The 17888-nt window shown below is 34.4% G+C and overlaps 1 protein-coding gene across 1 annotated transcript in view; it reads left to right on the forward strand.

Annotated features, from left to right (window-relative positions):
• Positions 1-478: 478 nt before the first annotated feature.
• The window catches only part of LOC141402730 (uncharacterized), a 57366-nt gene continuing 39956 nt past the window's right edge, over positions 479-17888 (forward strand). Inside the window, exon 1 of the mRNA XM_073984613.1 lies at positions 479-893. Coding sequence (XP_073840714.1) covers positions 818-893 — 76 coding nt within the window. The 5' untranslated portion in view covers positions 479-817. The remainder of the gene's footprint in view (positions 894-17888) is intronic.

Below are 17888 nucleotides of genomic sequence, written 5' to 3' on the forward strand. Positions count from 1 at the left end.
TGGAAAAACAAGATACTCGGGTGCAAAAATATAGCGTTCTAGCTCAATTATTGTGGACGCTAGAGTGATTACAACAGACGAACAGGCGGACATGGCTATATCGACTAAGAATTTTATCCTGATCAAGAATATATTTTATAGGGTCGCAAATGATTATTTCAATGTGTTTCAAAAGGAAAAACAAACTTAAAGGAAAAAAACTCAAAAGGTTTCTAATATCGAATCACCTTATATGTACGATTATATGCCATTTAAAAAAAAAAAAACTAATCAAAATATATTACAGGAATAAGAGGTTGTTAAAAAAGACATCACCCTAATGTACTATACTGCTGAAGTGTGTTTAAGGTCAATTCACTTTGTGAAAAATAAAATCTAACAAATAAATCAAATTTCAAATTAACTCCATTTTGGATGACTTTGCATATGTGAGGGTGTGTGTGCGGGTTTTCATTTGCCCATTCTTCTCATACATGACCAGTGCGGGTGAGTAATAATGCTGCTGCTCTACAACGTTTTACGGGCTTTTTTCAGATTTTAATTTTAAAATCAATTAAATATTAAAATTGCTTATAACAATAATTAAAACATTTAACAACTTTTCAAGTATTTGGGATTTTTTGCCGGCCTTTTTTGTGAGAATATTTTGTCAGACAAACAGAAATTCGGTCGATTTCATTTTGTGTAGTAGCTTTTGGTGCTTTTGGTGTTAGTTCGACTAGACTTTGTTCACAATTGTTGCCGTTATAAGTTAAAGAAGAGCAGATCGAAGACTTTTTACAATAAGTTGGTTTTTTTGTTTAAGAACATTTATAAAATGCAAAGTGTTGTTGTTGAAAAGATTTTAGAAATATTCATTATGTTTGTTGCAATAGTTCCTGCATTGGTGAAATGTGAGTAAAAATTTTGTGAAAAAAATGAGAAAATATTAAAATCTATAAGAAATATTTGTTCAATTTTATTTCGTTTGGACTTGATTTGAAGTTTGAATTGACCAGCGTTACTTATAGTCTAATTTATTCAGTTTTGCGAATCGAACTATAAGTAAAAATAAATAAAAATTATTATAAAGGAGTCAGTGGGTTTTGTCTCCAAGTACGGCATTCACACTGAATCTCCGTACTGCCTCGTACAGTCTGTCCACTAAATCGTTACAGGGATGCTCACTGCGATAACACCCAAGCAGGTACTGCATTCTACAACATCCTGTTGTGCTGAAGCACCGGTGTCATGATGAGACAGCCTGTTGCAGTTCTCAGGGCGGAATTCTGGCAGGTTTCAATATTCTTCCACTGCGTAGCGCAAACAATTGCATACCACACTGGTGCCACAGACCGGCCTATTGCTTTGTTAGAAGCAGGCTTTTGGAGTCGGAGTCGAGCAATTTTGCTGAAGTCTGAGTCTGAGTCGAAAAAATAACTAGACTCCAACTCCGGGCGAAATTTTTTCCACGTTATAGAAATATAACATTAAGTTTGGAACAAGAAGATTTTTTTTAAAAATCATTATATATTTAAAAAGAAAGGTATAAGAAATTATATATGCAAATTATATATTATACTAAGTTAAAGGACAATTCACAGAATATTTACTATCCTCTGAAGTGTAGTCTATTCTATTTGTTGATCCAATTGATTCATTACTTTTTTGCAAACAAAAGTAAAGTTCTATGACAATCGAATTATCGACAATCGACCTTTAACCTCTTTCGTCAGAAATCTTACTGGTCTTCTCACAAAGGTCTATTGGTATTATCATCTTGTTTTTTTATGAGAAGTCGTCCTTGTCTTCTATTAAAGACATTGTGGTCTCTATGGGAAATCTTACTGAATACCCTGTGACACAAGATCTGGGGGAGGAGCCACAATTGAGAACCCCAAAGGATCTTATAGCTAAAATTTCTGAGTCATGACATAATGAATTTTTTGATTGACTCCCATCAATCATTGAGAAAATAGCTTTATATCTCTGTTTGGAGATATTGTTTCATCATTTTTAGATGACATGTTTTAAGTTAAATAGAATGAGGAATCTTTTTGTCGAATATGCTGTTCTTCTAGCTCAGTTCCATCTATTTCCTTTTTGTTATTGAACTCAAAAAGTTAAACCAAATGCAATTTTCTACAGAAATGTTCCACCGAAAATTATATGTAGGTTTCTGATATCCAAGAAATATATATTGTCACGTTTTCATTGTCCTTTATCAGTTTTACCCGTTACTTTCTCAAAAAAAAGTATGGTTACGTATTTCGGTAAATTTCGCATAATATATTAACATTTTGTTTTTCAAAATAGTCAGGCTTAATCCCATAGTCTTTGTTTTAATATTTTATTAAAACAACTTTAATTTATTAGTGGGAAAAATTGGCGATGTTTACCAAGAGGTAAGGCAGGGAAGACTATAGTTTCAGATCTCGCCACAGATCTTTATCAGTTCCCTTGTTTCTTGTTTTTCAACAAGAAACTTTTTGTCTGAAGTGTGGAAAATTAATTCGACTTGGGGAATTGCGGAATTTTTGGGGAAATCTGAAAAATATTTGGGGATTTTTGGGGAAATTCTTTTTTGAGTAAATATTTCAGTTTATCTGAATGGATCCAGGCTTTACTTTTGAAAAAAAAAAAACTAGAATGCTTGGATGAGTCAAATGCTGAAACGGATGCCTACAAATATGCATTTTTTAAAACTTACAAGCATTTTCCCCCCAATATTTGCTACAATTCATTGGGTCAACCCAATTTTAGTTCTATAAGAACCTTTTTAGAAACAGTTGTCAATACAAGAACCTCCATGGGTGTTTACGAATCGTAATGGATAAAATTCCCAGAAGGGACAAGGGAGATTTCTCTCATATCAATCAGTGCATCCCGATTCATATTGGCTCAATTATATGAGACCTACAGTTTATCGCCGAGTCCGAACGGCGTGACTTTGGACACCACTTGTAGAGAAAGTTTAACCCTGCGTTTACACATGACAGGACTGTTGACTTCATGTATTGATTGTCAAAATCCCAAAACTTGTCTGTGTGACGTAGGCGTCCCGATAACTGCAAAAACAGTTGTAAAATTATGAATGAAAATGTTTTCCGTTCACATATTTTGTTTTTATTCATGTTCTTTTGTTTTCAACACATTTGAATTATTAGTTGTGTCTTTTTACTTTTTCAGTAATAATTATTCAGTAACTTCTTTTCAGAGAGTAAGAGAGATTTTACTCTTTCATACGAAAATAGAGAAAAAAGTAAAAAGACAGCATTTAGTAAACTTTAGCAAGATAACAGTTGATTACAAAAACAAAAACATTGCACAGTGGATCCACTTGTATGGAGAAAGTGGCCAAAAATATTTAGGGTGTAAAAATCAAGCCAATACGCCGGTTACAGCTTTGTGCTGCTGCGAAGAGTGTTTTAAGAAACCACGAGCGTAGCATTCTCCCCTCTTTCCCCTCTGGAGGGGGTATACGGTAAGAATGATTTTATGCTGTTAATACAAAATTACATGAACAAAGGTCCCGATTATCTTATGATGCAAAAATAGGCTTAGGGAAACAAAACAGTCTCCAAAACAACATAAAATCCAACTAATTTAGCGGATTAAAAAAAAATTATTTTTTGTCTGAAAATTTTTAAAATATTTAATCTAGATCTTATAGCGTTCTTCCTGGAAGGCACGTACGGCCAACGTAAGACAAGTTTGAAAGAAGATATCTTTATCTTGCCACTGATGCCAATTATGTTAATGTACGTGTTCAGATAACAGAGTTATACGCTAATATATTCATACAAACCCTATTCTAGGGCAGCTTTAGTCGGCGACCCACCATTTATAGTCTGGCACTAGATGGCAGCTGATTTTAATACTGAATAATCTTAAACCCATGACCTACTTTGGAAAATTATTCCCGAGGTGGGCACTGGTGGGCATCATGACTAAAACCTTATGTATATGATCGAATTGGCATTACAAAATACACTAAGAAAATATGCAGCTAACTAGAATTCCACAACACGCTAAAACACTATTTTTTAATGAAAACTAAGCTATTACCCCCTCCTTCAAAATCCACTGTAATATTTTGCTATACGTGTTAGTTTCGCGAAATTTTGAATATATTTACTTGCACTTAAAATATAGGTTGTACTCACAACAAAAAATATTGGTGAAATGTTCTGACTTTTGAATCTATTCTTAGGAAGTTCGCGTTCGAATGAAACAAAAACTAATATATTTTTAAAAAGGTCCATGTCATAGCTGTCAGAGTTGCCAGATGTTGTAGCAAAATTTTGACATTCATTTTTTTATTTTTGGCCAATGGGTGGATCCACTGTGCATTGGCGCCAATGTATGAAAGAAAAACTAACTCCAAAGCAATGAAAAAGTTCTTCAATTTTAAGCAAAATAAATAAAAAATAATAAATATATTAATAAAATAATGAATACATTGAGCAGCTGACCATTAGCAGATGATTAAAAAACAGCTGATCGAACGTGCTAAATGTTCCTGGGAAAAATTTCTCAGCAAACAACTGTCAAAATTGTTCTCTCACTTCGCTCTCTTTTACTGAACTTTTGTGTAAAAAGACAGCATTTAGTAACATTTCGTAATAATTATTACAAATTATCACGTCAAAAAAAAAAAACACATCTATTATCTCCTATCTCACTTATTTTTACAAACATTTCAAAAATTTGTTAACCCGACTGTCTATAAAAAATTATGGACAGCTGGAAGATAGCTGACAAATGTATGTATGTGTTAGTAAATCAGAGTTGTATTTGAAGACAAACTGTCTGGTGTAAACGCCTAGTAACGTAGATGAAGTAGTCAGGAAATGTCGCCAACATTATTGAGGGGTATTTTGCCACCGTTGAAAATGTGATTTTGCCTGACCTGGGAATCGAACCGCAAAGCTTGTGAGTGCAAGGCGGGTGTGCATACCATCGCACCACCGTGCACCCATGGATTAAATTACCCTTCGTAAATTGGAATGCCATATTTGGAGATAATTCTGCTAATGATTTAAAACCATTTTGGTGTAATATTGTTTTTCAAGAAATTGCGGAGATAGTTCATTCCAACAAGTAATGCATGTGTAGAAAGATTTTTTCTATTAGAAACTGTATTAAAAGTATAAGAATAAGTACTTTATGATACCAATTTATCTGAATTTCAATGTACAAATTTGAATGAAGTATTTAGTACAAACTTTTTGTTGACGTTTTCCTATTTTCAAGTCAAATAAATAAAATGCATGAAATGACTTTCAATAGTAAGAAGCTCCAGAACCTGCAAGAAGCTACTATTTTTTAAAACGATAACATATTTTCCTATATCGACGCCTCCAAACAATAGTATGCTAAGTCGACTTAGCATGTTTTCAAGTTCTTTACATTTTTATATTTAACGTCCTTTAACTTAAATTCTGTCAAATTTTGGTAATAATCGGACAATCCGAACAGAAGTTATTAACAAATATTTACTTAGCATAGTACTGAAGGTCAAAAAAAGTTCCACACTTTGAGAGCTTCTCCTGCAAAACTCACTTTTTAGACTTAGCATACTATTATTTGGAGGTGTCGATATGTTATCAAAAAAAAAAAATATATATAAAATAGTAGATTCTTGCACTCCTGGAACAGACCAAAAACTACTTTTAATTTTTTTGTAAATATTTGTTGAAAACGTTTGGGGATTTCTTTGGGGAAATTCAATAAAATCTAAGGAATTTTGTGGAAAAATGTTGGAGAAGTTGAGGGAAAGAGGCTGAAAAATACTGGCAACGCTGCTCAGAAATCTGACAAACGTCGAATCTTTCTTGTAGGATTCAATATATACTCAATGGGGGCTTTAGATGTAGACATTCAAATAACCGGATCGGTCCGCCAGGAACATATATATGTAGTTCATGTGAATCCGAGTTTTCAACACAATCAATAGCATATACGAAATTCAATGAAATACATAATCATAGAGTTTTCATGAGAAAGGATCGGCTAAAAGTGATAAAGGACAATGAAAACATGACAATATCGATTTCTTGTCCTAGTGGAGCGACCGTACATAAAATTTTCCTAGCAACATTTTTGTAGAATATTTTCATACACGAAATCTCATCGTTTGCTAATTTTCCAGTTCCAGAAAACATCCATCTGCCTACGTACTGAGTGGTGTACACAATATATCTCAAATCTATATAAATAAAAATCAAATGTCGTTAGTTGGTAATGGCATCAGTTGAGAACGGCTGGACCGATTTGGATAATTATTTCTGTGAAATGTTCGCCATAACCTGACTTAGGTTTTTATGAAAAAAAATGACCACACCCACTTTTTTCATTTTTCAATTTTAATTTTTTCTACAAAAACTACTGAACCCATTTTTCTGAAATTGTCAGGGAATGTACAGGGATGGCCCCCGGTTAAAATAGGCTACAAAGTCAGTTGAATTTCGGAAGGGGCGGGGGAAATCCCCTATACCCTATTTTTTAAAAATGTTATATTTACAATAATTACGAATGTATCTATTTGGAAGTTAATTTGCGAGACAATTGTGGTGTCTCCGACTTTACCCACTTTTTTAGGACCCAAAGACTTGACCACACCTACTTTTAAAAATATTTTACATCTACAAAACTACTGAAGCGATTTTCCTGAAAATTTCATGGAATGTACAGGGATGGCCACCGGTGAAAATAGTATGCAAATTTTCTTGAATTTTGAAGGGGGCATATTTAAAAAAACGCCTTATCTTTATGAATAAAAATCAAATGCTGTCATAACCCAACTTAGGTTATTATGGAAAGAAAAGTTTACTACGCCCACTTTTTCCAATTTTCAATTTAAATCTATTCTGCAAAAACTACTTAAATTGTCAGGGAATATACAGGGATGGCCCCCGAAAACGGGCTACATATTTTATTGAATTCCAGAGGGGGGCGGGGTACCTCCCCTATGTGATATTTCTAAAAAAACGTTATATTTGCAAACATTATGCATGTATCGGTTTAAAAAATACGGGTTAATCTACAATCTAGGTACTTCTTTAGGGCCTAAAGACCTGACCACGCCTGTTTTTTTTTAAATATGTCATAACTCCAATACTACTGAAGTGATTTCCATAAAATTTGCAGCAAAAGCTCAATGTTTTCCGTTGTTATGTATATTTTATGAATTTCGGAAGAAGTGGGATACCATTCCCATGATTATCTTTTAAACGCTATATGTATAAGCCAAACTTTCAGCATGCATTTTGGTAGGCAATGAAGTTGTGTGCACCCTAGGTACATATTTGGAGCCAAAAATACCGGACCACGAACACTTTTTTAATATGTTATATCTTGAAAACTGATGACCACGCCCACTCTTTTCAAAATGCTATTGTTTTATAATCGCTATATTTGCTAAATTTATGAGTGCATCGGGTTGCAAATTAATTTTCGAGACAACGGTGGTTGCGCCGCCGATCAAGAAAAACTATATATTCACAAATTTCCTTAAATGGTGAGGTTCAGCGGTCCATCATCCATGAACAACTAAAATATATAAGTGCCAGTAAGCGGGAGAATTCGACTTAACCATTTTTTTTTTTCAACTTTTATAATTAGATAGCTTTAGGATAAAGACAGTGACATGGACGATAATAAATCCTAAACAGTATAAATTGGCGAAAAACTCCGACAAAGTCCGTAAGAGAAAAAAAGGTTACAGACCAAATCTGTTGATAAATTTTAAATTCCTCCTCCGTTTGACAATGGACCGAAGAAGTGAGGTAGAAAATACCTGTTTTTGAATTGTCAAGCATAAAGTCGATAAAAAGTTGTCATTAAAACTCATAACGACGGGCCAGCAACGCAGACCGGGGTCTGTTAGTATTTCAATAAAATTATCCACTCCACACCAAAGTTCAACATGTAAGGGCCGAATTTTAGTTTAAGGGGTGATCCCTATTTATAAATTTCAGAAAAAAGTAGAAAGTATAAATAGCATAGAATATGTGGTCAAATTTTTTAAGTCGATCGGAACAATACTGCCTTAGTATGAGCGTTGGATGGGAAAAATTGATTTTATTTTGTATACAGCACAAAAATATATGACCATTGGTTTATTAGTTTTCGAGCTAGTGTTGGCACCGCAAATGCTTTAATAAAAACAGGTTTTGGGCCTCAAAACTTCGTAATATTTTTCTTCTTCAGCTGAAGGAAAAAAATCTGTCAAAAAGTTTCGTAGTTTTTTCGGAAAAAAATCATGAAAAATGGCTTTTATAGGGCTTTACAACTGGGGGCCTCCTTTGAAGGCTAAGTACACTAAAATGTTGGCTTACATCCAGTTGAAAATTGGTGAGGAATTGCTTATAATTTTTATTGCATGTCGTCCTTATGATTCATTTTCACGTATTTTGAAAGCTTAAAGATCTTCTCACGCGGAAGAATTCCGTCCAGAATATACTCGTGCAAAAAAAAGGAAAACCGACAAAAACTTTCTAACTTTGTTATTTGTCAATGTAAGATTCGGCAGAAACAGTATTGATATGTTGGAATGTATTCCAACGAATGTCCATTCTAATGAATATGTAAGGAAAAACTAACACATTAGCCTATATAGGCTAAATTTGTGCATATTTTATTCATTTTTAGTTGTATAAGAATTCACTCTTAGAGTCGACCCGGAGTCGGAGCCGCAGTCGTGAAAAAAAAACTCGTCTGGAGTCGGAGTCGAGCCAAAAATACCACGACTGCGAAACCCTGATTAGAAGTCAACAATGTTTCTCTGGCTTTTGCAGACAATTTAAACATGTTATCAAACGTCACACCCAATATTTTGGGGTACTTAGTGGGCGGAATCTGGACACCATCGATCAGTATTTTCAGTGGGAATTAGATCGCCTTAGTAAAATGACAAAGAACATGGACGATAATGTTGTGTATTTAGATTGAAAACAAGCACGCGTTTGATAATGTTTCAAGAATAATGCTTTATTTAATAAATAATAACAACAAATATGAATATAAAATCGAATAAAAATGGTGTCGAACGTTTTGATCTGTTTGATGGTTGAAATCGAAGTGAACAAGTCCCGTATGGGATGTTGTGGAACAATGTTTTTGTTAGTAAGCAAAATGGCAGTTACCAAAAATGTAACGAATAGTTAATTAGTACAAAATATACGTTGATAGAAAGAAAATTTATAACATAGAAATAGTGTTACCATGTGTATGAAATAAATATGAAATACAATACAGATAATAAATCCCAAACTGCATCAATGGGCGAAAAAATTCGACAAAGTCCCTATGAGAATAGAAAGTTTACAGACAAAAATCTGTAGATACACCGAAGAAGTGAGATAGAAAGTACCAACTTTTGAGTTGTCGAGCATAAAGTACATAAAAAGTTGTCATTAAAACTCATTACGACGGACCAGCAACGCGGACTGAGGTCTGCTAGTAATTATATAATGTAATATTTCAAATATATGCATGTATGTATATGAAAAATGTATTAATGTTCCCTGCAAATATTTTATATCGCCTGCTTGACGGAAAGGTCACTTAAAAGCGATTGCGGTGTCTGCTACGACAGTCGCATTTTTATCCAAAAAAGATAAAATGACTAAAGAAACTGTTCCACTTTTGCGGCCCTAACTGGCTTGTCGCTTCCGTCACAACTGGAAGTTTTGAAAGCGATAATATTGGCATTAACGAAAAAAAGGATATTTATTTTTTATTGTTTTATTATAATTTTAAATTTTCATTTTTTTACTTATATTTTATTACTACTTTACATACTTAGTTGAATTACTCAGAAATTGTCGTCAACATTAATTTTACCATTTTTAAAGTCTGATGTTTCCTGGCCCGGGAATGCCAGCCGAGCATGCTATCCATTACACCACCGTTCAATATAATACTCAGATGTACTAATGGCCTTTATATGTTCAACGTTGTACAAAATAAATAAATGTGAACAATCGCTTTTTTGATCTAAAGTAAGGCGCGCAATGGATTCTTGGAGATGGACAGTGGGTAAATACCCAATGGGTAAATACCCGGTAAATTGGGTAAATACCGGGTAAATACCCATTTGTGGGTATTTATTTGGGTATTTACTATATTGAATACAACATCTTAGACCCTATTTCTGGGTTTAGGTTATGAAATCGATTCAAAATGGATAGTTTTACAATACTTTAAACAAGGGGGTAAATACTTGGGTAAATACCCGAGTATTTACCCAAGTGTTGGGTAAAAACTCATTAACTGCCGAACCATTTGACGTAGGCTGACAAAATTTGGCTCAAATCTTACTTATATCAAGAGAATATCTAGCATTGAAAATGGGGTCTCTGGGTCCATGTTTTGATATAGCCCCCATATAACCGTACCTCCCGATTTAAGGTATTTTTTGTCTATTTGCCTCATTTACAATCACAGTGGCTGAAATTTGGCACAGTGAGTTCTCAATATGTAGAAAATATCCTTGCAAAAATTTGTCAACATAGGTCCACGTTTTCTAATAGCCCCCATATAAAGGTACCCCGATTTTGAGTATTTACCCAAATGTTGGGTAAAAACTCTTTAACTGCCGAACCACTTGACGTAGGCTGCCAAAACTAGGCATAAATCTTTTTTATGTCAAAAGAACTTCTGCTACTGAACATGGGGTCTCTGGGTCCATGTTTTGATATAGCCACCATACATCCGTACCTCCCGATTTAAGGTATTTTTTACAATTAGCCTCATTGTACAATCATATTGGCTTAAATTTGGCACAGTGAGTTCTCAATATGTAGAAAATATCCTTGCAAAAATTTGTCAACATAGCACCACGTTTTCTAATAGCCCCCATATAAGGGTACCCCGATTTCGAATATTTACCTAAATATTGGGTAAAAACTCTTTATCTGCCGAATCACTTCACGTAGGCTGACAAAATTTGGCTCAAAGCTTTCTTTTATTAATAGTAGTAAAGGTATTGAAAATGGAGTCATTGGGCCCATGTTTTGGTATAGCCCCCATATAGCCGTACCTCCCGATTTATGGTATTTTTCATCTGTTAGCCACATCTTACAACTAAATTCGCTGTAATTTGGCGCAGTGAATCCTCAATGAGTAAAACATATCCTTGCAACGTTTTCTAATAGCCCCCATTTAAGGGTACCCCGATTTCGAGTATTTACCCAAAAGTTGGGTAAAAATTATTTATCTTCCGAACGTTGACGTAGGTTTAGGGTTTTGGGTTTTCCCGGTTTTTATTATTCCCGGGAAACGGGAATCACAAAATCGCCATTCCCGGGAATCCGGGATTTCCCGGGAAATTTTAAAATACGAGAGTGGATCAATATTTCCTTTGTTTTTTTTCACTTTCCATAGCAACTTATATGAAATACAATATTTTCAAAGAGTTACGGGCCCAAAAATGAATGACACGGTTGCGCTCTATGGATTAAAAACGAAAAAAATATGGAAAAATTCATAGACTGGATTGGATTTCAAATTTGAGCCTCAGCCACCATGTTGCCCGGATTTTGCCCACACTGACCATTTCCATTATTCAAAGCCAAGGAAATCGCTCGATGGAAATTGATTTGGCTCAAACAATGAAGTTATTGATTAATTTTATGGACCTCGAAAACCGAATGTTTTATTCTTATGCTTAAGATTGCTTGAAACAAGTAAGAAAGTGTCAGCTGAGCCGACAGAGATATACCCTCAGCCTCGGACCTAAAGAAAAGAAGCAAACACAATACTTCTGACGATTCTACAGTTTTTTTGAGTTTTTGAGCCAATTTCTTAGGCAGTATGAGCTGCATACAAAACATGTTGCCAAACATTTAAAAGGGATAGTGTGGGAGATTTCTCCCTTGTGGTTGGTACCGGCAGGCTGTTTTGAGATTTTGGTCTACACGGAGTAGTGGACTCGATATAGCCCATATTGGAACCCGTTCTATGCCTGAAACTAATATTACCCTATGCAAAATTATGACCGATTCGGTTACTCCCTTTGAGAGTTGTCATGCGCACCATTTTAGCGATAATTGTTGAATTAGGAGGGTTGGTGTTTTTTATTTGGGATGACAACTTCTATTTTGTTTTTCAAAATAGTCAGGCTTGATCCTAATCTATGGGAACAAGATATTTGTTGAACTTTTGTGAGGGAGGTACCGGAAGTAGTGGACCACCGATATGCTCCATCTGCGAACTTAAACTAAGTTTGAAAAAATCTCGAATGCAACCAGCCATCGTGCGCACCAGCCAGCCTGTCGGACGCAGTCCATGTCGTTGTTATAGTCCATGTTTTTGGCGCGGCTCTTATAACTTTTGCCTTGAAAACACTTTTGTAGATTAAAGTTATTTTCAAATCTTTTGTAATTTCCTGATTCTGTAAAATCTAATCGAATATTAATTCTATGGTTAAAAGGGACGGGCATAGTTTATTCATTCATTCAATATTAATTGTGATATATGTAAAAATATATTTCCCGATTTCTCGGGAAATATGATTTTGCTTCCCGGGAAAATCCCGTAGCCAAAAAACCGAGAATTCCCGGGAATTCCCGGTGCGGCATTTCCCTACCCAAAACCCTACGTAGGTTGCAAAAATTGGACTGAAATCTTTGTTTTATCAAATAACTTCTGGTACTGAAAATGGGTCCTTTGGGTCCACGTTTGGTATAGCCCCCATAATGGGACTACAAGAAAACGTGAACCTACGACGAAAATTTTTTGCAAGGATATTTTGTACATACTGGGAACTCACTGTACCAAATTACAGTCAGTATGATTGTAAAATGTGGCTAATAGATGAAAAATATCTTAAATCGGGAGGTACGGCTATATGGGGCTATACCAAAACATGGACCCAGGGACTCCATTTACAATACCTTTAATACTATTTATATAAGAAAGTTTTGAGCTAAATTTTGTCAGCCTATGTTAAGTGGTTCGGCAGATAAAGAGTTTTTACCCAATATTTGGGTAAATATTCGAAATCGGGGTACCCTTATATGGCGGCTATTAGAAAACGTGGTGCTATGTTGACAAATTTGTGCAAAGATATTTTATACTCATTGAGGACTCACTGTGCCAAATTACAGCCAAAATGTGGCTAATAGATGAAAAAATACCTTAAATCGGGAGGTACGGATATATGGGGGCTATATCAAAACATGGACCCAGAGACTCCATGTTCAGTACCAGAAGTTCTGTTGACATAAGAAAAATTTGAGCCAAATTTTGTAAGCCTACGTCAAGTGGTTCGGCAGTTAAAGAGTTTTTACCCAACATTTGGGTAAATACTCGAAATCGGGGTACCCCTATATGAGGGCTATTAGAAAACGTGGACCTATTTTGACAAATTTTTGCAAGAATATTTTCTACATATTGAGAACTCACTGTGCCATGCTACAGCCAATATTATTGCAAAATGTGGCTAATAGACAAAAAATACCTTAAATCGGGAGGTACGGATATATGGGGGCTATATCAAAACATGGACCCAGAGACCCCGTGTTCAGTACCAGAAGTTCTTTTGACATAAGAAAGATTTATGAAAAGTTTTGTCAGCCTACGTCAAGTGGTTCGGCAGATAAAGAGTTTTTACCCAACATTTGGGTAAATACTCGAAATCGGGGTACCCCTATATGAGGGCTATTAGAAAACGTGGACCTATGTTGACAAATTTTTGCAAGGATATTTTTTACATATTTAGAACTTACTATGCCAAATTTCAGCCAATATGATTGTACAATGAGGCTAATAGGTAAAAAATACCTTAAATCGGGAGGTACGGTTATATGGGTGCTATATCAAAACATGGACCCAGAGACCCCATGTTCATTACCAGAAGTTCTGTTGACATAAGAAACATGTAAGCTAAATTTTGTCAGCCTACGTCAAGCGGTTCGGCAGTTAATGAGTTTTTACCCAACACTTGGGTAAATACTCGGGTATTTACCCAAGTATTTACCCACTAGTTTAAAGTATTGTAAAACTATCCATTTTGAAACGAATTTACAACCTAAACCCAAGAATAGGGTGTAAAATGTTATATTTGCCATTCAATATAGTAAATACCCAAATAAATACCCACAAATGGTTATTTACCCGGTATTTACCCACCGTGTGGGTATTTACCGGGTAAATACCCGGTAAATACCATCTCTATGGATTCTGCACAAGGTGTAAAAGAAGTTAAAAAAGAGAATGAGCATAGTTCAATGAAATTGTTTTTGTAAAATGACAACACTCACTTTTTAACGCTATTTCGGGCACTTTTAACAGAGGCCTTTGCTAAAAGAAGATATATTTAACTTCCAAATGTTTGGAGGCTTATTACTAATGTTGAATCTGATTTCTTCCTTGTCCAATAAAATATTTCCATTCACCTTTTTGATTCAATTATAAAATTTCCAATTATAAAATGTATTGGGCATTTAATTTACTAAAAAAGCACAATTTCTTTAAGAAAAACAAAAAACAAAACGCTGATTTATTTACTAACTTTACCGTCTTTACTCAACGATTGTCTGGAGGAAACTGAAGAAAAAATGCTCTCAGCCTTTCTCGCAAAAAAAATAAAAAAATCAGTTTGGTTATCTGTGAGGTACAGAAAAAATGAGAGCAATGTTGTAACGAGAGCAATGTTGTAACGCTCTTTGACAAAAATCCTCCCTCCACCCATAAAAAATATGTTCTAACATAAAAAATATATAGTGGTACACAAGCAAATAAAATTGGAATATGTTACAAAATTTTGCAAACATGTATTTGCAACCACTCTCAAACATATATTTGTTTGGATCCAAACCTATTTCTAACATATAGTTTTTGCTTGTACATCCATTACATCTCACCGAAATTGACTGCGGTGGATGCGGATCTAGGAAACGTAACAGATTCAAGGCCCGGGGTTCATCTCTATACCGGCACGGATCAAAAGAGCTCGGACCAGGCATTCCGGGATAAGTTACGACTTCCATGGTGAACAAATTACACGAACACATAATTGTTGAGGTGACTTTCCCTGGCCGAAGATTTTTACAAGTCAATCCGCTCATAGAAACGGCCGCCGCGGGATTGTCCAGGGGATATTTATTTAAGTCACAGCAGCCAAATATACAAAGGTCTTGTTACGGCCTGTTTCGATAAATAAAAGTTGTCCTACAGGTGGAATACCTGCAAAAGGTTTTATACAAATAAAAAGTTTACAAACGGTTATCTTTGATAACTAGGGTTAAGAATTTTTGACATTTTTTCTCAAAAATGATTTCCTGTATCAGGGATGAATGAACTTTTGCCTAAAAATCACTACGCTATCGTTTATTCCATTGAAATATAAAAAAAGTTCACGCACAAATCGATTTAAAAAATTTTTTTTGAAAAAATATATGAAATGAAAAAAAAAAAAAAATTCAAAAAATTATTTTTTGTTGCGCGAATGAATAAATATAAGCCTACTAATAACTATAATAACGTTTATTTCATTCAAATATTAAAAAAGTCGCGAAAAAAGTCACTTTGAAAAAATTTTTAATTTTTTGTTTTTTGTTAAAAAATTATATTTTTGATTAAAAGCGTTTACGACATTTTTACGATTCTCAGAATTGAAGAAAAATAGTGAGAAATAAATTTTATGTCATTTTAATTATCTCATGTGGCTCTAAAGATTATTTTCAAATATATATCTGTTTTCAGTGTCTTCAAAAAATTTTCCATAATTTTAATAAATTCAAATTTTAAAATCATTTTGTGCGTGAGGTTTTTTCACCGAATCACCTTATAATTAAGATTTCTTATGACAAAACTCATTACGCTATTGCAGGGATATGAGGTTGTAAAAAAGTCATAACCCTATTGATAACATGTCTCTAGCAACATGAATGAATTATGATTGGCATTTTTTACCTAGGTTAAGAACAGCAATGAATTTTGTTTTTATGTTTTTGTTTTGAGTTTTGTGGTCGGATATGTATGCTCTGCGCCACCTTCATCTATTACATAGTAATGGGAAAAATATATTTTGCAACGTAAGTGATGAGAAAAGCGTATCGTATGTTTCTCAAATGTTCGCCGAGTATATTGTAACCATTTTCCACATTGTCAATAGGCGTGAAATATTTTAGCAGGTGTTATCGACAAATAATAACGGCTAATCAAATCTAGCACACCATCCAACCAATGACAAATCAATTATCGAATGAAATAAAATCAGCGATTTCGAGGAATGTGATTATAGCGGCTTCGAATATTTAAAATGTCATCGCCTGTTGTTCTAATTTAATTAGAAGTTTTCAAAGCTTATCCGGTGCCGGATGATTTTGAACGAGGTGAAATGATGGTCAAAACATAATAATTTACAACCACTCAACCGGAACTATGGAAATACCTAACTATGTATGTATGTATGTATGTATGTATGTATGTATGTATGTTAGTTTGAGAATTGTAATAACAGCGTGGTGAAGGCGTGATATGCCTACTGTACACACATAAATACATACATACATATGTATATAATATTTACATACAATTCCCAACAAATTGTTAAATAATAAAAAAAAATATTTGTTAATCGTGAAATAATTATTAATTATTTTTTTTTGGGAACTACTGTAACAACACGCCAAATGAAAAAAAAAAACTATGAAAAACGAAAGTGAAAATGTAAATAATCCTAAAATAACATATGCGTAGACCTTTGAGAAAATATTGGGAGATGATAACTATGGAACGAAAACATGATTGAAGTTTCAGCAATTTCGATTTATACCAACAAATTTCTTGCGGGTAGTTTTTAGGCTCAAGAAGACTAAATATCAAACTTTCGATATTTCGATAAGGTAATGTAGGAAAAACCTTCAAAATACCCAAAATCAAGAGGTACGCTTCTTTGGGGGATATAGGAAGACGTGGACCTATGTATACTGATAATTCTCTTCTGGTATATTTAATAACCTCATGGAAGACTAAATAACAAATTTCAGCCATTTCGGTGGGATATTGACGTTACAATCCTCAGAATTACGAAAATCGGAAGGTACCGTGCTATGGGGGCTATATCGAAACGTGGACCTATACCGAAACGTGGACCTATAGTCTGAAAAGTTTTTACCTCCAACGTAAATTCCAAATTTTAGCCATTTCTGTGGCTGATTTTAGGTATTTTGAAGGTTGTGGTCACAAAAAAATCTTGATGTACCGTTCTTTAAAGGCAATAAAAATTTCCAGGTGTAAAGTTTTGTATCCCCAACAAAGACTAAATACCAAATTTCAGCCATTTCTTTGGAATATTGAGGCCACAACCTTCAAAATATCGAAAATTGGGATGTACCGTCCTATGAGGCTATATGGAGGCGTGGACCTGTACTGACAAATTTCTGGGGGAAGGTTTTATACCACCAACGAAGAATAAATACCAAATTTCAGCTATTTCGGTGGAATATTGAAGCCAAAACCTCAACGAAGACTAAATACCAAATTTTAGCCATTTCCTTGGATTATTGTGGTCACAACCTTCAGAATACTGAAAATCTGGAGGTACCGTTCTGTGGGGACTATATGAAGTCGTAGACATGTACGGACAAATTTCTGGGGGAAGGTTTTATACCACCAACGAAGAATAAATACCAAATTTCAGCTATTTCGGTGGAATATTGAAACCAAAACCCCAACGAAGACTAAATACCAAATTTCTGCCATTTAGGTGTGAAAATGAAGTTAAAACCTTCAAAATACCGAAAATCGGGTGGTACCATTCTACGGGGGCTATATCAAAACGTGGACCGATATAGCCCATTTGCAATACCAAATATCCTAGGAGTAATAGAAGCTTCTATACCAAATTATAAAACTCTATCTTAAAAATTGCGTGCTGTATCTTGATGTCAACA

The sequence above is a fragment of the Musca autumnalis genome, unplaced genomic scaffold, assembly GCF_047663935.1.
Source record: "Musca autumnalis isolate F117 unplaced genomic scaffold, ASM4766393v1 scaffold_4, whole genome shotgun sequence".
Lineage (NCBI taxonomy): Eukaryota > Metazoa > Arthropoda > Insecta > Diptera > Muscidae > Musca > Musca autumnalis.